The 21024-nt window shown below is 35.1% G+C and overlaps 1 protein-coding gene and 2 long non-coding RNA genes across 19 annotated transcripts in view; 1 reads left to right on the top strand and 2 right to left on the bottom strand.

The window, feature by feature from the left end:
- The window catches only part of ABCB5 (ATP binding cassette subfamily B member 5), a 154631-nt gene that overhangs the window by 70026 nt on the left and 63581 nt on the right, over nucleotides 1-21024 (top strand). For 16 of the 17 annotated variants that reach the window (XR_013356749.1, XR_013356751.1, XR_013356750.1 and 13 more), the window contains 2 exons: nucleotides 12662-12823; nucleotides 17717-17857. Coding sequence is in view for 13 of the 17 variants with exons in the window: in XM_077856583.1 (XP_077712709.1) it covers nucleotides 12662-12823; nucleotides 17717-17857 (303 nt within the window). In the remaining 4 variants the exon portion in view is untranslated. Of the gene's footprint in view, nucleotides 1-12661; nucleotides 12824-17716; nucleotides 17858-20505; nucleotides 20584-21024 lie in introns of all 17 variants that reach the window. The other variant, XM_077856586.1, reaches the window with a different exon arrangement.
- Nucleotides 10114-12933, bottom strand: LOC144288776 (uncharacterized). Its single transcript, XR_013356776.1, has 3 exons — nucleotides 12652-12933; nucleotides 10650-10802; nucleotides 10114-10305 (listed from the first exon to the last, which is right to left on the bottom strand). It is a non-coding gene; the product is annotated as an uncharacterized LOC144288776 (long non-coding RNA).
- On the bottom strand, nucleotides 16297-20811 carry LOC144288778 (uncharacterized). The gene is made up of 3 exons (XR_013356778.1): nucleotides 20609-20811; nucleotides 19197-19279; nucleotides 16297-16364 (listed from the first exon to the last, which is right to left on the bottom strand). It is a non-coding gene; the product is annotated as an uncharacterized LOC144288778 (long non-coding RNA).

Raw genomic sequence — 21024 nt, 5'->3', positions numbered from 1 at the left:
AATATGAAATATAAAGGAAGCACTAAGAATTTTAGTGTTTAGACCTCTCTTCTGCAGATTATGTTACACATAAATACCATCTTGAGAAACACATATGCTAGTAAGTGCCAATTAACCACATAATTATGCGTACATTGTCAGACCTTACAGAAACTAAGAAAAATAAATCATCCTACCTACAATACAGTTAGTTGCTCCTCAATCCTCTTTATGATTACATTTGCATAATAGTCATTAAAATGCCTCTATCTCATTCAGTATTCTTATAGAACTCCAGAAATGGCCAACTTGGATGCTATAAATACAGATGATTCTTCTGTTCGACATTTTATTTAACAGCTTTTTTTTTTTTTGAGATTTAATTGACTTAAACTGCCCATATGAAAGTACACAATTAGAAAAGTTTGGGCCTATGTGTACACTTGTGAAATCACCACAGTCAACATAGTAGATCCGTCACTCCCCAAAATTTTCACATGCTTTTTGTAAACACTCCATCTCAACCCTAACTCAGCACCCACTGCTGCATTCTTATCAACCACTGATTTGTTTACTGCTGGTATAGATTACCATGTATTTTCTAGAACTTTGTGTAAATGGAATCACACATTATGTATTCTGTCCTGCCCGACTTCTTGCACTCAGCATAATTGTTTTCAGACCATCCATGTTGTGAAATGTATCAATAGTTCCTCTTTGTTGGTGGGTTATATTCCATTGTATGAATGTACCACTGTTTGAGCTCCTTGGTATTGATGCCCATTTAAGTTATTTAGTTTGTTTACAGTTTTTGGATATTACATATAACGTTGCTCTGAACATTTATAGGTAAGTCTTCTGTGGACATACACTTTTATTTCTCGGAGGTAAATATCTAGGATTTAAATGGGTAGACCTTATGGTAGGAGTATGTTTAAATTTTTTTTTTAATTTTTATTTATTTATGATAGTCACAGAGAGAGAGAGAGGCAGAGACACAGGCAGAGGGAGAAGCAGGCTCCATGCACTGGGAGCCCGACGTGGGACTCGATCCCGGGTCTCCAGGATCACGCCCTGGGCCAAAGGCAGGTGCCAAACCGCTGCGCCACCCAGGGATCCCTGTTTAAATTTTAAATGAACCACCAAATTATTTTCCTTTTACATTCTATAAATATGAGAATTACAGCAACTTCACATACTTGCTAACACTTGGGATAGCCAGGCATTTTTTGTTTTGTTTTGTTTTTTGGTTTTTTTTTTTGTTTTTGTTTTTGTTTTTGTTTTTTTTTAATTTATTTTTTATTGGTGTTCAATTTACTAACATACAGAATAACCCCCAGTGCCCGTCACCCATTCACTCCCACCCCCCGGCCTCCTCCCCTTCTACCACCCCTAGTTCGTTTCCCAGAGTTAGCAGTCTTTACGTTCTGTCTCCCTTTCTGATATTTCCCACACATTTTTTCCCCCTTCCCTTATATTCCCTTTCACTATTATTTATATTCCCCAAATGAATGAGAACATATAATGTTTGTCCTTCTCCGACTGACTTACTTCACTCAGCATAATACCCTCCAGTTCCATCCACGTTGAAGCAAATGGTGGGTATTTGTCATTTCTAATAGCTGAGTAATATTCCATTGTATACATAAACCACATCTTCTTTATCCATTCATCTTTCGTTGGACACCGAGGCTCCTTCCACAGTTTGGCTATCGTGGCCATTGCTGCTATAAACATCGGGGTGCAGGTGTCCCGGCGTTTCATTGCATTTGTATCTTTGGGGTAAATCCCCAACAGTGCAATTGCTGGGTCATAGGGCAGGTATATTTTTAACTGTTTGAGGAACCTCCACACAGTTTTCCAGAGTGGCTGCACCAGTTCACATTCCCACCAACAGTGTATGAGGGTTCCCTTTTCTCCACATCCTCTCCAACATTTGTTGTTTCCTGCCTTGTTAATTTTCCCCATTCTCACTGGTGTGAGGTGGTATCTCATTGTGGTTTCGATTTGTATTTCCCTGATGGCGAGTGATGCAGAGCATTTTCTCATGTGCATGTTGGCCATGTCTATGTCTTCCTCTGTGAGATTTCTGTTCATGTCTTTTGCCCATTTCATGATTGGATTGTTTGTTTCTTTGGTGTTGAGTTTAATAAGTTCTTTATAGATCTTGGAAACTAGCCCTTTATCTGATATGTCATTTGCAAATATCTTCTCCCATTCTGTAGGTTGTCTTTGAGTTTTGTTGACTGTATCCTTTGCTGTGCAAAAGCTTCTTATCTTGATGAAGTCCCAATAGTTCATTTTTGCTTTTGTTTCTTTTGCCTTCGTGGATGTATCTTGCAAGAAGTTACTATGGCCGAGTTCAAAAAGGGTGTTGCCTGTGTTCTTCTCTAGGATTTTGATGGAATCTTGTCTCACATTTAGATCTTTCATCCATTTTGAGTTTATCTTTGTGTATGGTGCAAGAGAGTGGTCTAGTTTCATTCTTCTGCATGTGGATGTCCAATTTTCCCAACACCATTTATTGAAGAGACTGTCTTTCTTCCAATGGATAGTCTTTCCTCCTTTATCGAATATTAGTTGCCCATAAAGTTCAGGGTCCACTTCTGGATTCTCTATTCTGTTCCACTGATCTATGTGTCTGTTTTTGTGCCAGTACCACACTGTCTTGATGACCACAGCTTTGTAGTACAACCTGAAATCTGGCATTGTGATGCCCCCAGATATGGTTTTCTTTTTTAAAATTCCCCTATAGCCAGGCATTTTAATGTTAGCCATTGGAATAAATGTGTAGTGGCATTTCATTATTGTTTTAATTTGCATTATCCTGATGACTAATGATGTTGAACATTTTTATATGCTTCTTGACCATCCATATCTCTTCTTTGTCAAAGTGTCTGTTCAGATGTTGTGCCCATTTTTTAAATTGGGTCATTTGTTTTCTTATCATTGAATTTTGAGAGTTCTTTACATATTCTTTGTATTTCTGGATATAAGAATTTTATCAGAAAAAAGATTGGAAAATATTTCTTCCCATCTTATACTTGTCCTTCCATTTCCCTATGAGTGTCATCCAAAGAACAGAACTTTTTAATTTTTACGAAGCTTAATTTATAATTATTTTCTTTTATAAATCAAGCTTTTAGTGTTCTATTTAAGAAGGTTTTGCCAAATCCAAGATCACAAAAATTTTTTCCCAACATTTTTCTAGAAGTATTATAGTTTTAGTTCTTACATTTAGATTTAGGATCAATTTTGTGTAAATTTCTGTCCAGGGTGCCAGATATGGTTTGAAGTTTGTTTTATTGTTGTTTGTTTTGTTTGCATATAGACTTGCAGTTGTTTCAGCACCATTTGCTGAAAAGATTGTCTTCACTGAATTGTTTTTGCACCTTTGTGAAAAAGCTAATTTTCCATTTATGTGTATGTCTTTTTCTGGACTCTGTTCTGTTACACTGATGTATTTATCTCTTTCTGGCTTATTTTCCTCTTTTATATTTAACTGGTTTCTACTCGGATCTTTATTATATCCTGTCTTCTGCTTATTTTGGGTTTAACTTGCTCTTTTGTTGTTTCTTAGGCTGGATCTGAGGCCATTTACTTGAGAATTACTATTTGGTTTCCAAGTATTTGAGGATTTTCCAGAGATCTTTCTATATTAATTTCTTTTTTTTCTATATTAATTTCTAATTTAATTCCAGTGTAGTCAGAGAACATACTTTGTATGACTTGAATTGTTTTAAATTTGTTAAGAGTTGTTTTATGGAATAACATAGAATATGATCTATTGGGAAGTAGTTTATGTTTACTTGGAAGTAATGGCCATTTTGCTGTTGTAGGGTAGAGTGTTCTATAAACATCAATTATATCAAGTTGGTTAATAGTATTACTCAAGTCTTCCAGATTCTCTAGCTACTTCTATAAATTATTGGGAGAAGGGTATTGAATACTTGAATTATTATTGTGTGGATTTGTGGATTTGTATTTGGGGATTTGCAGTTGTATCTATTTTGGTGTCATGTATTTTGGAGCTCTATTATGTGCATAAAGAGTCAAGATTCATGTCCTTTTGATGAATTGACCCCTTTATCATTACAAAATAAACCTCTCTAGCCTGGTTATATCCTTTGCTCTTTATTCTGTTTTATTTTTTAAATTTAATTCCAGTGTAGTTAACATACTTTGTGGTTCCATACAAATTTTAGCATTATTGGTTCTACTTCTGTGAAAAATGCTATTGGTACTTTGGTAGTGATTGCATTAAATCTGTAGATTGCAGGGCACCTTTTACATTCTATAATATATGAAAATATGGCTCAGTTGATAAAGCATGTGACTCTGATCTCAGGGTCATGAGTTTAAGCCTCACATTGGTCATAGAACTTACTTTAGAAAAAAAAAAAGGAGGAAGAGGAAGAGGAGGAAAAGAAATCCGTAGATTTCTTTGTGTAGCATGAACATTTTAACAATATTTGTTCTTCCAATCCATGCTCATGGGTATCTTTCCATTTGTTTCTGTCATCGTTAGTTTCTTTCATCAGTGTTTTATAGTTTTCAGAGTACAGGTCCTTCACCTCTTTGGTTAAGTTTATTCCTACATATTTTATAATTTTGGGTACAATTGCAAATGGGATTGCTTTCTTATTTCTCTTTCTGCTACTTCATCATTAGCATATACAAATGCAATGGATTTCTATATATTGGTTTTGTACCTTGTGACCTTACTAAATTCAGATATCAGTTCCAGTAGTTTTTTGGTAGAATCTTTATGGTTTTCTATACATATTATCATGTCATCTGCAGATAGTGAAAGTTTTATTTCTTCCTTACCATTGTGGATGCCTTTTATTCCTTCCTCATGTCTGATTGTTATGGTAAGGACTTCCAGTACCATGTTGAATAAAAGTGGTAAGCGTGAACATCCTTATCTTGTTCCTGACCTTAGGGGAAAAGCTCTGTTTTTCACCATTGTGCATGATGTTAACTGTAGCTTTTTCTTACATGGCCTTTATTATGTTGAGGTATGTTCCTTCTAAACCCACTTTGTTGAGGGTTTTTTATCATGACTGTGTATTATACTTTGTCAAATGCTTTTTCTGAATCTACTGAAATGAGCATATGATTTTTTTTCAAATCTATTCCATCTTTATTAATTTTATTATAATCTTTTGAAAATGCAGATTTCATATCTAATTACAATTATGCTTCTGTTTATTGTTTCATTTATTTTTTATTTTTTATTGTTTCATTTATTTTTTTTAATAATAAATTTGTTTTTTATTGGTGTTCAATTTGCCAACATACAGAATAACACCCAGTGCTCATCCTGTCAAGTGCCCCCCTCAGTGCCCATCACCCATTCATCCCCACCCCCCGCCCTCCTCCCCTTCCACCACCCCTAGTTCGTTTCCCAGAGTTAGGAGTCTTTACGTTCTGTCTCCCTTTCTGATATTTCCCACACATTTCTTCTCCCTTCCCTTCTATTCCCTTTCACTATTATTTATATTCCCCAAATGAATGAGAACATATAATGTTTGTCCTTCTCTGATTGACTCATTTCACTCAGCATAATACCCTCCAGTTCCATCCACGTTGAAGCAAATGGTGGGTATTTGTCATTTCTAATGGCTGAGTAATATTCCATTGTATACATAAACCACATCTTCTTTATCCATTTATCTTTTACTTAGTGTTAGCATGGTATATCTTTTCCATCCATTTATTGATGACCTATTTGTGTCTTTGTATTTAAAATGTGTTTCTTATAAGTGGCATATAGCTGGATCTTGCCTGTTGTATTCAGTCTGACAATCCCTGACTTTTAGTTGGTGTATTTAGACATTTATATTTAATGTAATCATTGCCAAGGTGAAATATAAGTAGACCATCTTGCTATTTTTTTTCCTACTGTTGATTCCTGTTTTCCTTGTGTTCTGCCTTTATTTGGATGTTAATCCAAATGAGTACTTTTTATAATCCTCTTTTATCTCTTTTGTGAGTTTTAGCTATAACTCTTTGCTATTTCAGTGATGGGTTTAGAGTTTATTGTTTACATCTTTAACTTATTACAATCTCCCTCTAAATGATATTACAACACCTCCATTCCTCCATTTCTGACCTTTGAGCTATTATTAGACATTTCACTTATTTATATATATATTTTATATATATACTTATCATAAGTATAAACATATGTTATAAGCCGCATGCTACATTGTTTTTTGTTTTTTGATTAGTCAGTTATTTTTTATGAGATTTAAATAATAAGGAAAAATCATATAATTCTCCATATAGTTACCATTTCTAGTGCTCTTTATTTCTTTGTGTATATCCATGTTTCCATTTGGCATCATTTCCTTTTACTTGAAGGACTTCCTTCAGTGTAGCACAGTTCTACTGTTGATGAATAATTTCAGGTTTTATATATCTGAAAAAGTCATTGCTTCACCTTCATCTCTGAAAAATATACTTTTCTGGATATATAAATTGAGGCTGAGAGTTGTTTGCTTTTTGTTTTCTTTCAGTATTCTAAAGACATTGCTCAGCTGACTTTTTACATGCATTTGTTCTGATGAGAAATCTACTGTCATTTTTATCTTTGCTCCTTTCTATGTAATGTGTCTTTTTTTTTTTTTAACCTATGGCTGCTTTTAAGATTTTCTTCTTTATCTCTACTACTAAATAATTTGATTTTGATATACCTTGGAGTAGTTTCCTTAATGCTTTTGTGTTGAGCTTCTTGGATATGTGAAGTCAAAGCTCTCATCAAATGTGGAAACATTTTACCATTGTTCCTTCAAATTTTTTTTACCCCACCTCAGGAATACCAATTACACATACATTATGCTGATTGATTTTGTCTTACACCTTATTGATATTTTCTTAATATATTTTTATTGTCTTTTCTCTCTGTGTTTAATTTTGAATCATTTCAATTGCTGTCTTTGAGTTCACTTGCTTTATCTTCCACAATATTTAATTCATCATTCCCATTTACTATGTTTTTTTTTCATAGACATTGTATTTTTCATACCTAGAAAATGCTTATGGTTATTTTTATAGTTCAGATATGTCTACTTAATTTTTTGGATATATGAGATAGAGTTACAATAATTGTTTTAATGTCCTTGTCTACTAATTCTTACACCTGTATTAGGTCTGGAGCAGTTTGATTACTTGATTTTTCATCTCATTGTTGGTTGTATTTTTCTTGCTATTTTGCTTGCCAGGTCATTTTTTATTGGGTGTCAAAAATTGTGAATTTTACGATACTGGGTCCTGTTTTATTTTTGTTTTTGTTTTTCTTAATATTTGCTGAGAGGGAATTTTAAGTTAGGAACAATTTAATTTTTTTCTTCTCTTTTAATTTTTGTTAGGCTAGATTAGAGCCATCTTTAGTCTAGTGCAACTTATTCTCTACTATTGAGGCATGATTCTTTAATACTCTACTCAATACCTCTATATATTTTGAAATTTTATAGTCATGCTGTTTAGAATAGGCAATTTCCTGTTCTCTAGGAATGTTGGGTGTGGTACCCTCTATTCCTTTCAAAGAGCTCTCTCTCCAGCCTTGAATAGTTTCTTCACATTGTTCTGCAGTCAGTTATCTGCTGAATACTTTAAAGGGGTCCTCTAAAGATCTTCTAAGTTTTCTTTCAGCATTTCTTTCCTCTCCAGCACTCTTCTCTGTGAATTCTTGCTGCCTTCATCTTCCCAGACTCTTAGCTCCACCTTCTTAACCCAGTAAATCAAGTAAGTTCCACCTGTGTTCCTCCTCCCTGCAATACACCCTGGAAATTCTTTCAAGGCAATAATCTGGGACAATTGTAAGTTTTAAGTATCTCAGGGATCACTGTGCTTCACTGCCTGATAATGTTGAGTCTTTTGAACACCAGTTCTCCATATATTTTTCTAATTGTTTTCTTGGTTTCAGATGGGAGGATAAATCTTATTCCTGATAGTCCAGTTGAGTTGAAAACAGAAGTCTCTCTCTCACCCTCACTCAAATAAATAAATTTTAAAATCCTTAAAGAATAAAAGATAAAACTAATGTGAGTCATTTGCAATTAAAATTATACACACACATATATAATTTAATATATATTTAATATTTAAGGTATTTATATTCAGTTGTCTCAAGTAAAAAGAAAAAAGGTAGTAAAAACAATTCAAACTATCATGCCTATATTTATTCACTACAGCATCAGTCATTTTTACCTTGATCTTTTTACAGTCTCTTAAATCTCAAAAACATGGTAGGATTGGGCTCTAGGAAAAAAATAGAATCTAAGGGTTGAGAAAGACCTTGAAAGTCCTGTATCATATGTAGATATAGAATGATGACTTATTTGTAAAGAACAAATATCATTTATATAAACCATTTCCCCATTCAGAAATCTCCAATTAGTTGTATTCCCTACAGAAGAAACACTGTTTAGATTGCTTTATATGAACTAACCCCAAATTCTATTCCTAGTCCCATGACCTTCTATTCTTCATACACCTCTGCTAAATGTGAATTTAAATATTTTTTAGAAACCCATGTTCTTTTAGGCCCAACTGTCTGTTCTTGCTGTGTAGCCTCTGTCATAATTGCCCCACCTTTTTCCCACTTGGCAAACTGCTGTCCATTCATTAAGACACAACTCAAAAGTCATCTGTTTGGCAATCTCTCTATTCAACTAGACAGTTAATTACTTCTGTGCTCCTGTAGTATTTTTATGTAACTTCTGTTATACATTTATTACTTTATGTTGTAATTCTTTTTTGCTCCTCTTATTAGCTCTGCAAGGGCTTTGGAATTACCCTCAGTAAATACTCAAGGGTCTGCAGCTTGAAGATACTTGACTAATGATTTAAGATCAGTTATTTATGGGGTTCCTGGGTGGCTCAGTCAATTAGATGTCTGACTCTTTATTTCAGCTTATGTCTTGATCTCAGAGTCTTGAGATTGAGCCCTAAGACTCAATAAGGCTCCACACACAGTGTGGAGATTCTCTCACTCTCTACCTCTTAAGATTCACTCCCTCCCCACCCCTCCCACCAACACACATGTGCTCTCTCTTTCCTCCTTAAAAAAAAAAAATCAGTTATTTCCTAAGAACTTCCCATGTGCAAGATATGGTACCAAGAACATTAATCTGCACAGTGACCCTAAAATATAGGTAGCATAAGTTTCCCCATTTAACAAATGAGGAAACTAAGAATCAGGGAGGTTAAGTATCTAGTCTGAGATCACAGATCCAGAAATTGGCAAAAAAAAAAAAAAAAAAAAAATTCAAACCTAGGATTCCAGAGAAATAATGGAGAAATTATTGAAAATTATGTTTTCCTTTGTAAACACAATACACTATTTACACATGAGATTGTTTACTATTTGTACTTAATTAGCATGTAATAACTCCTGTAACATGAGTCTTCTTAGTCTATTGTTCATAAAATTTCATTAGCTATTCATGCAATGTGATGATCTGCTTTCAACCTCAAAAAATCAAGGGAAATTTGGTGCTAGTCATATCTCATTATCTCATATTTTTAGAAAAGAAGCATGAAATAGGTAGGGCTGCTGGAGATAGAAACAACTCTCTATTATCTACTCTGTGTGACAGAAGAGGTAGGTTAAATATAATATGCATTTACATGCTTTGAATAATAATTAGTCCAATTATTACAATGTTATTGAGGTCATAACAGGGAGAGACCCTACCTTGGATAGATGTTAAAGTATCCTTTTTTTTCTCTTTTTTTATCTGTTTTAAGGATTCTTAATATCTATGCTTGAAACAAACTAGCTAAGGTACATCTACATGGAAACCTTTTTACTTTTATCAGTGGTCAGGACCAGTAGGTCAGGACCTACATAGTCTGTAGAGCATAGTGTTATAACATAGTTATAACACAAGATATGGGGATCCCTGGGTGGCGCAGCGGTTTGGCACCTGCCTTTGGCCCAGGGCGTGATCCTGGAGACCCGGGATCGAATCCCACGTCGGGCTCCCGGTGCATGGAGCCTGCTTCTCCCTCTGCCTGTGTCTCTGCCTCTCTCTCTCTCTCTCTCTGTGACTATCATAAATAAATAAAAATTTAAAAAAAAGACAAGATATGAACTTTTTCCATATAATATTTTATCATTAATCTGTTTCCACATTATTATTTAATCTTAATAATGTGTTCTGAGAAGTTTTCTTCTAAGCTTGGAATTGAATCTGACATACTCATCTGCTTTATCAAGTACATCTGCATGGAGCAACACTTTTCAGAACCTAGAGAATGCCATACCAGATTCTAGTACAAGTCCTTCCAGTGACTGAATTCCAATTTCCTTTTCTGTATTAGATAAAAATGAAAATAAGAACTATAAAGGTAAATAGCAGTAATAGAGCAGTATTTTTAATACTAATAATATTAGCTATCAGTTCTTGAGCACCAAAAATTTTTGCTGTGCCTATAGTATGCCAAAAGTATGTTATTATGCTAGGCACTTATAGAAAATACATTATTTCAAGAATAGTCATGACAGTCTTGTAGAGAAGCAATAAAGCTGAAAGACTGAGATTAGCAGATATCAAAGCTTATTTTAACTAAGTAGTAGTTAAGACATGGTAGCATTGATGCTACTGAATAGTAGAACATTATACAGAATACAAAAACAGACACAAAGTAATGGTCACCTGATTTAATGACAAAGACGACTCTGCAGTACATAAAGTAAAGATGGCCTTTTCAAAAATGCTGCTGGAACAATTGTATAACTATATGGGAAAATGTACATTGAGTCCTACTTTACATCACATACAAAAGTCAATTCTGGATAAATTACAGATCTAAATAAGAAAGACAAAATGGTAAACATTATAAGATAAAAAAATAGGAAAACATCTATGTGACATTAAAGATTTATGTAAAGATTTCCTAAAATAGAACACAAAAAAACATAAATTATACAAAAAGTTGAGAAATTGCACTTCACTAATTTTTTAAAAGATTTTATTTATTTATTCATGAGAGACAGAGAGAGAGAGGCAGAGATATAGGTAGAGGGAGAAGCAGGCTCCATGCAGGGAGCCCGATGTGGGACGCAGTCCCGTGATTCCGGGATTATGCCTTGAGCCAAAGGCAGATGCTCAATCGATAAGCCACCCAGGCGTCCCAAAATTTTTTAATTCTGTTCCTAAAGATATCATAAAGAGTGAAAAACAACCACTTGATGGGGCGGGGGGGAAATCGCTGTAATACATCTTAGGTGACTAAGTCCTCGTATATAGAATATCTAAACAAGTCCTGAAAACTGATAAGAATAAAACAGTTCCAACAGAAAACCAAGCAAAACCTGATAATTCACAACAGAGAATATCCATATTGTCACCAACCATATGAAAATTGTTCAACTTAATGAGTCACCAGAGAAATACAAATAAAGCCACAATATGATAGTACCCATCTACCAAAGAAAGTACCAAGTATTAGTGAGAATACAGGGTAGTCATAACTCTCCTGTACTTTGGGGGGTTTATAAATTGGAGCAATCACTTTAAAAAGCTATTTGAAGGAATCTAAAGCATATGACTCAGCAGTTCTTCTCCTCCTCTATGTAACTAGTAGAATTCTGTACATATGTTGATCAAATAAACATGTATAGGAATCTATTCATAATAGAAAAAAAACCCTGAAAGTATCCAAATGCCCATCAGCAATAGTATGGATAAATAAACTGTGGTATATACAATGGAATTTTATTCAGTAATAAGAACAAATGATCTACAACTATATACAACAAAATGGATGAATATCAGAAAACATAATGTTGAACAAAGATTCACAGACATAGAAGGGTATATACTGCATGGTTCCACTTATGTAAAATACAACAGAAAATCAAAACTAATCCCTGCTGTTTAAAGTCAGGATAGTGATTACTGTTGGTGTAGATGAACAGTAACAATGATTGAAGAAGGTCTCAGGGTGCTAGTACGACCTTTTTAAAATCTGGATACTATGCATTGGATATATTTGGCTTGTGAAATGCATTGATATACACATTTATGTGTATTTTTTCATATGTCTAAGATACTTGTGAAAAAGTTAAAGACATGTATTATTACCTTGAATTCATACCCAACCAGTTGAGTAATATCCTCATTTTAGAGATGAAGAAAAGTTATTGGATTACTTTTTAGTTACTAATAGCTACGCAGCTATTACATAGCTCAGATTAAATGATCTTTAGTTTCCTGTCAAGTTCAAGATACTATAATTTTATAAATCCACTAAATTATAATCTAATTAACTTTCTGACTTTCTTTTTATCCTAATTTTTATTGGCTTCCCTAATCTATTAATGTCCAAATTTCTATATTAACAGATAAGTTCCCTTGATATTTAAAATAATACTACAGGGACACCTGGGTGGCTCCACTGGTTGAACATCCAACTCTTGATTTTGGCTCAGGTCATGATCTCAGGTTGTGAGATAAAGCTCTGTGTTAGGCTCTGTGCTCCATGGGGAGTGTGCTTGAGATTCTTTCTCTCCCTCTTCCTCTGCTCCTCCCCCTCATTTGCAAGTGCACACTCTCTCTCAAATAAATCTTAAAAATAGTAAAATAATACTACAGTAAGCTTTATCGAATATTGCAGTTTATTTCTATTAATTTCATATTTATTTTCTATACTTACTGTTTTGTAGGCAAGCAAAGGTCGGACTACAATTGTCATAGCACATCGTCTTTCCACTATCCGAAGTGCAGATCTGATTGTGACCATAAAAGATGGGATGGTGGTGGAAAAAGGAACACATGCTGAACTAATGGCAAAGCAAGGTCTATATTATTCGCTTGCAATGACACAGGTATGTTAATGTAACATAATGCTGTGTTAGCAGGTTTTTTTTTTTAACTTTTCAGAGATCATACCACAGAAGTCCTGAATGGTAAGGAGCTTGGTGTGCAACAAACAGAAAGGAGGCCAGCCTTCCTTCCATGAGTAAAGATGATTGTTGGTAGAATAATAAAAAATAGTTGTATTTTTTAAAAATAGTTGTATTTTTATATACAAATCCAAATCATGAAATTTCTTAGAAGCCATGCAGAGGGTTTGTTCTTTTTTTTCACGCTGATTTACTTTACTTTACTATGTAAATCACCTAACACAGTGCCTGACAGTGGGCACTCAATATATGCCTGCTTAATAAATGCCTGAAGAGATGTGCACACAAATGTATGTGTATAAATGATATCATCTCAGGTAGACCAGAAAGCTTATGGTAGCCAATCAATAGGAGACATGATAATGCTGGAAGCACTCTGGCAAATTCCTTGATTTTAGGGTCCATATTTCTGCATGCCCTGTGATCTCACATAGTTTTTTTCATTAGGACACATTAATATAAATGATAGGAATTAGGCTGTAGCTAACTTTGTCCTTTGTCCTTCTGGCCCGGCCTTATTCTCTTGACCTGAAAGGTAGCCTTCTGTCCATGGAATCATTTACAGACAACAAATCTCACCTCTTTGCAGCTTATTTCACTTCTTCAAACGTTCTGATTATATTTTTTATGTCAATATTATTATTTCAAATATAAAGGATTTATACAACTCAACACCAAAAAAGCTAATCCAATTAAAAATGGATAGAAGACATGAATAGGCATTTCTCCAAAGAAGATATTCAGATGTTCAGTGTGAAAAGATGCTCAACATCACTCATCATCAGGGAAATTCAAATCAAAACTACAATGAAATATCACCTCACACCCATCAGAATGACTAAAATAAGAAATCCAAGAAACAAGTGTTGGTGAAAATGTGAACAAAAAGGAACCCTCATACACTATTGGTGGGAATGCAAACTGTTGAAGTCACTGTAGAAAACAGTATGAAGGGTCCTCAAAAAGTTAAAAATAGAACTATCCTATTATCCAGTAATTACACTACTTGGTATTTACCCAAAAAATACAGAAATACTAATTCAAAGGGAAACATGCACCCCTACTTTATTACAGTCTTTATTTATAATAGCTAAATTATGGAAGCAACCCGTGTTCATCAATTGATAAATGGATAAAGAAGATGTGGTGTGTATATACAATAGAAAATTACTCAGCCATAAAAAACCAGTGAAATCTTGAAATTTGCAACAACATGGATGGAGCTACAGAGTATAATACTCAGTGAAATAGGTCAGTGAGAGAAAGACAAATACCATTTCACTCGTATGTGGAATTTAAGAAACAAACAAAAATAATAAGCAAGAGGGAAAAAAAGAAAGAGACTCTTTAACTATAGAGAACAAACTGAGTTACCAAAGGGGAGGTAGATGAGAGGGACTGTAGATTAAATAGGTGATGCAGATTAAAGAGTATATTTATCATGACCAGCACTGAGCAATGTATAGAATTGTTAAATCTATACATCTATCACTATATCACTATATTGTACATGTGAAATTAATATAACACTGTATGTTAACTATGCTGGAATTAAAATTTAAAACTTAATAAATAATATTATTTCACAAATTAGTAAATTTAGAAAGTTATGATCCTCCATCTCTTCATCAAACTTAAAACTTCAAAAACGCTAGCTTTCTTTATAGCTTTATCCTTCTATAAAGCAGTGATAATTTTTAAAAAGTTTGAAAATATAATCTTATACTGACTCAAAAACTTCGAATTCAGTTTATTTCACATTAGGCCATATTTTCCTTTAAAAATAAAAGTTAGGGCAGCCCGGGTGGCTCCGCGGTTTAGCGCTGCCTTAAGCCCAGGGCCTGATCCTGGAGACCCAGGATCGAGTCCCACATCGGGCTTCCTGCATGGAGCCTGCTTCTCCCTATGCCTGCGACTCTGTCTCTCTCTGTCTCTGTCTCTCTCTCTCTCTCTGTCTCTCATGAATAAATAAAGTCTTTAAAAAAATAAAAGTAAAAGTTAGAGAGATGTCTGGGTGGCTCAGCCGTTGAGCATGTGCCTTTGGCACTGGGTGTGATGCATGGTCCCAGGACCAAGTCCCACATCGGGCTGCCTGCATGGAGCCTGCTTCTCCCTCTGCCTACATCTCTGCCTCTCTCTCTGTGTCTCTCAGGAATAAATAAATAAAATCATAAATAAATAAATAAATAAATAAATAAATAAATAAATAAATAAATTAGCTTTTATATGCTAGTTAAATTTGCATCATTTTCATTCCAGAGTAGACTTAATAATTTCTAAAATTATTAAGTTCCATATTTTCAAACTTATTTAAAATAAATATAGGGCAGCCCTGGTGGCTCAGCGGTTTAAGCGCCGCCTTCAACCCAGGGCCTGATCCTGGAGACTCAGGATAGAGTCCCACGTCCGGCTTCCTGCATGGAGCCTGCTTCTCCCTCTGCCTGTGTCTCTGCCTCTCTCTCTCTCTCTCTTTCTCTCTCTCTGTGTGTGTCTCTCATGCACAAATAAAAGTCTTTTAAAATAAATAAATAAATAAATAGCTATGGTTAAATGAACCCTATTTTGAGATGTTTTTTTAAACTACTACACTGAGATCTTTCTTTGAAGTAATATGTCCTTATTTTTCATTAAAATTAAACAAAAACTCTATTATTAGGTCTTAAAGAGTTTCACAATGTTAGGAAAATTAAAGTGGAATATTTGTGGTATAAATATATAAATATTTAAAACACCTTATTCAAAATGGATTGGTAGTCTCCCAAAATAATGTTCATCCTGATAAAACAATACCATTAATATTAAATGATCAACTACAGTATTCTGGGTACTACATAGTAAATATAACATCCTTGATATCTACATACGCAGTAATTCATTGCTGAAACTCTAGAAGTGTTTATTTGCCACTATACCTATAGCGTCCAAATGAATCAGTTTATTAGACTCCATGATGATCATAAGTACTACAAAGTTAATGTTGATAATAGAATCATTTCCAAGAAGCAGCATAGCAGTGATTAGGGGTTATGGGCTCTGGAGACACTATTAATTTGAAATCCTGACTCTGCCACTTACTAGTTTTAGGATCTTAGGTGAGTTATTTAAATTTTCTGTGCCTCAGTTTTCTAATCTTTAACATGGGGAAAATAAGAATAATTTACTTATGAATTACTGTGAGATTAAATGAATCATTCATGTAAAGTGCTTAGAATCATTGTTGGTGTACTAAATTTTATTATATTACTAATACTAGCATTATCCAATCAAACTTTTTAGAAAAATTCAAACCAGAAAGATTAATGCTATAATTATTTATCTTGAACATACATGATTATTTTCAGACATATTCCTTTAGTGATTCTTCATATGAAAATGAAGTAAAAACAAGAGAGATACATACCAAAACTTCCTGTGATCATTATTTTGTTTAGCAGCCTTCTCAGGAAAAGAACTTGTCTCTGACCTGTTAAAGAACATTCTTAGAAAAATTTATTTTGAGAAGAGGTTGAAATTTTATTTTAAACTTGCCACAAAAAAAAAAAAACAAAAAAAACAAAAAACAAGAAACAAACAAAAAACTTGACACAAAGTAAATGGCTCCTGAAAAAAAGCCAAATAAAAGATTTCTTTCTTCATAGAGAAATTTCTAGAAAAAAAGAGAAAGTGATAGCATAGAAGAATGTCTGATTAGGGATACTACAAGGCTGGCTAAAGTTTATTGTACTTTGAGATGCCTGATTAACAGTTATTAAGTTTGTCAAATAATCACAGTCATGGAAAGCCTTCCATGTGCATATTCTCCTTTGCACCTAAATCCACCTAAGGCTTTCTACCTCTGTTCCCAACCCTGGTCTGGGACACCATCATCCAAACTGGGCTACTCATTTCTGTCTTGTCTCCTCCCCATGTCTTCATGGGGAAGTCACAGATTTACTCACACCACATTCAAATAAGCAGAGAATATGTAGTTCTTTTATTTCACTAAATTTGGTCTCATTTCTCTGAGTAGCAAGAAAAGCAAAAACTAGATTTACAGCAGTCTGGTTTAGAATGTCATCCTATCCTAGGATTTAAACAGTCTTTTTAAAGTTAACTTGATGTCTCTGGGATTTCTTGTCCTGTGGGAGCTGGTCCAATTGATTTTGCTTTCTGAACAGTTTGGAATGGGCAGCAATTGCAGACCTGGAAAATGTTCTTGTCTCCTAAGATCTTTCTCAGGCCCAAGGCCAGCATCACATTTAAGTGCTTAGCTATGTTATTAGGCTTATAAGCTCCAAAAAAGACTAGATAGAAAGGAGTCAGAAAGAGTATCTTTGTGTCATCTCCCTCACAAAGCTCTTTTTACTAAAATCTGTCCCTACTAATGGAATAATTCTTTTGAACTAAGGCATTGTTTTCTCCAGTTAATTTTACAGGTCTTTGGAAAAAGAGACACAATAAGCTATCGTCACCCACCAACATTTTAGTATAAGTTGGAATTACCAGCTCCCTATTAAGCCTGAAAACTTCAACAAAAGCTGCATAGGAGGGAAACCTGGGTGGCTCAGCAGTTGAGTGTCTGCCTTTGGCTCAGGGTGTGATCCTGGAGTCCTGGGATTGAGTCCCACAATGGGCTCCCTGCATGGAGCCTACTTCTTCTTTTGCCTATGTCTCTGCCTCTCTCATGAATAAATAAATAAAAATCATTAAAAAAAAAAGCTGCACAGGAATGTATCACTTTCAGTATCAGAGGCAATACAACTTTAGAGGAATGCTTACTAAAAGTCTTGAATTTTGAAAACATTCTAATGGTAACATGTATATTCTTCATTTAAGGATATTAAAAAAGCTGATGAACAGATAGAATCAATGGCATATTCTATTGAAAAAAATATCAACTCAGTTCCTCTGTGCTCTATGAATAGCATCAAGTCAGACCTTCCTGACAAGTCTGAGGAATCCATCCAATATAAAGAGGTAATGGTTTAGCTATCAACAAGTTTTATCTACATGTTCTCCAATTATCTTTTATCTAACTCTTGTAATATTTAGAGTTTACAATAACATATTACTGTAGTGCTAATTGTACAAAACATGTCTTACCCAAACTTCACTATAATATCACTGTGATGCTCTAAGAAAGAGGCCCTCAGGGGTGCTTGGGTGGCTCAGTGGTTAAGTGTCTGCCTTTGGCTCAGGTCATGATCCAGGGTCCTGGGATCGAGTTCCACATGAGGTCCCTTGTGGGGAACCTGCTTCTCTCTCTGCCTATGTCTCTGCCTCTCTCTCTGTGTCTCTCATTAATAAATAAATAAAATCTTAAAAGAGAGAGAGAGAGAGATGCCCTCAAAAAAGACAGTATTTATGTCATAGGTCATTTGGGGGGCAAGAAATCTCTTAAGAATGGGCTTTGTTCTTCTTTTTCTAGTTCCTTTAGGCATAAGAGTAATTGGCTAGTGAAAACTAAGAGAACTCTAAAGAATGCAGAAGTAGCGGATAGAATTAGCAACCACTACTGAAGTTGAAGTAGAGACCCAAGGAAGAGCCCTCATTCTTCTCCCCCAACCAAGGCTGAGATTCATGCCTCACTTCAAAGAGTGCAGCTTTAGTTCATTGGATGGCAGAGAAGTTGCTAAGTTACCTCACTTGGTAGAGTTTGCCGGAAATCTGTCCTATTGCATGCCAGAGCCTATTGGTACCAGGAGAAGCTCCGGCGCACTGTTGGAACCAGGAGCTGGGGAGGTTGCCCTCCTCAGGAGGTAAGTACAGTTCCATGTGTAGGAGGATGAGGGCATTAGTGACCTGGCTGAAACACAGGCCAGTGCTCTCTGAGTCCCACAGTTACACCTCTCCTGGCTAAGCAAAGAGCTGGAGAAAGCACTTGGTGGCCAAACATAGGATAAAACTGTACTCAGCAGGTACCTAATTCTTAATAAAACTGTGCAAGCAAAGCAGTAGAGGAAAAAAGCTTATCCTGGAGGAGCCTACCCAGTAAGCCAGTAGAAAGAGCAGGAAGAAAAATTCCCTCCTCCTGCAATGTTTTTCCAGTACCCTCAACAGACAGGGCTTGGCATCTTACTAGCTGGTAAATGGAAAATATTTATAAGGTAAAAGAGTGAATTTGGACCCAAGAGGTAATAAATCAGAAATCAGGACAAAGATGGTATTATTTTAAATAGGAGGAATAGTTAATATAAGGAGTTGGGGGCACAGTGAATAAGAAGAGAGGATGGTGAGAGAGTTGTGTGAGATACTCAGGAGCCAGATCATGTAGAACCTTGTAGATCATAGTAACAGTTTTAGATTCTTTACTTACTCTAACAAAAAGTCACCAGGGGTTTTTAACCAGTAGTCCATGATCCACAAGAAAAATCTGGATAGAATTCAGAGACAATGATCCTGAATGAAAAAAAAAATCATAACTTTTTTCCACCTGTCATTGATAAAAAATTAATTTAATTATGAATATAAACAACAAACTACAATAGTATTACCAATGCCAATGATGTCACCAATGAAAATCACAGAATTGTTTTTTAAAAGATTTACTTATTTATTTGAGAAAGAGAGAGAGCACGTGAGCATGGCAGGGGGTAGAACAGAGAAAGAAGAAGAAAGAGAATCTCAAGCAGACTTTACTGAGTTCAGAGCCAATGCTGGGCTGAGTCTCATGACCCTGAAATCATGACCTAAGCCAGTATCAAGAATCAGATGCTTAACCAACTGAGCCACCCAGGCACCCCTGAAAATCACAGAAATTTTGATACCACATTACAGTTATTATAAATATGTTAGAATATCTTTACACTCATCACTATTATATCTTGTTATTTAATGTGCTAATAATGAAGCACAACCATAACTGTATCATAACTTCAAATTTTTTAAATATTTTGAATACTATATTTCAGTTAATTGGTTTTCTTTGAGACCTATGCGTTATTTAGCACATTGTTATAAATTCTGGCAAGGAGTCCCCAGACTTCACCAGTCTGACACAGGGATCCATGGCACAAAGCAGGTTAAGAACTGCTGCATTAAAAGGGTCTTATTCCGAAGAGTGATGAAGTGATTTATTTGAGTTGGCTGCTGTGTGGAGAATGGTGTTTGGGAACCAGAGTGAGATCCGGGAGAAGAGGGCATGGGAGAGATGATGGTGGTTAATGGACCTGTTGGATTTGATTAAAGCTATCTAATGAGAGATAAATTGCAGGTGGAGAAGCAACTAGGACAGGAAATGGAAAAGCAGGATACCGCAAAATTCCGCAAAATTTAAATTCCGGTAGAAAAGCAGTAGCCAACAAAGGAGCCTAAAGAATGGCTGGAAAATAATAGGAAAGCCAAGGGAGTATGGTATCATAGAAACTAACACAGAAAAGTGTTACAGCTATAGGAAACAAACTGAGGGTTGCTGGGGGAGGGGTGCTGGGGTAAATGCATGATGGGCATTAAGGAGGGCACATGACATAATGAGCACTGGGTGTTATATGCAACTGATGGGTCACTGAACTCTAACTCTGAAAGTAATAATATACTATATGTTAATTAATTTAATTTAAATAAAATAACATTTTTTAAAATAAATTTAATTTCCCCTTGTTTCCTAAAAAATAAAAATAAAAAAGTGTTACAAAAGAGGAAGAGATCATTTGTGTTGATTGCTGTGAAATCCAGATGAAATTAGATTTCTGCTTCCAGCCAAGGTAGGTTAACAGGAACTGGATTTACCTTTCTGCTTGAAACACCTAAGAAATGGAAGAAAACATGTAAGACAGTTTTCTAACATTGGACATCAGGCAGAACAAGATCATGATCCTTGAGGAAAGGGAAACAAATGAGGTGAATCTTATCATTGGTCCAGATTACTGCCCGGGTTGTTTCCAAGCCTTGGAACTAGCAGGGGATATCCATGCAGAACCCAGGCAGCCATATTAAGGAACATCCTCATTGTAAAGAATGAAAAAGAGAATTTAGAGAGCTCCTCAGAGTTCCAGAGATCTCCATAGGTTCGGCACTGAGTTTTCATCCAAGTAATGATCAGAGCATTTATTGAGAAAACTGCCAAAGACAGAGGAAAGATCTACCAGAAAGGATGAAAGGAACAATCTTTTCACAAAGGCTCACAAAGGGCCAGGAGTAGTTCT

The sequence above is a fragment of the Canis aureus genome, chromosome 18 (genome assembly GCF_053574225.1).
Source record: "Canis aureus isolate CA01 chromosome 18, VMU_Caureus_v.1.0, whole genome shotgun sequence".
Classification (NCBI taxonomy): domain Eukaryota; kingdom Metazoa; phylum Chordata; class Mammalia; order Carnivora; family Canidae; genus Canis; species Canis aureus.
This window is presented reverse-complemented; position numbering and strand designations above follow the sequence as displayed.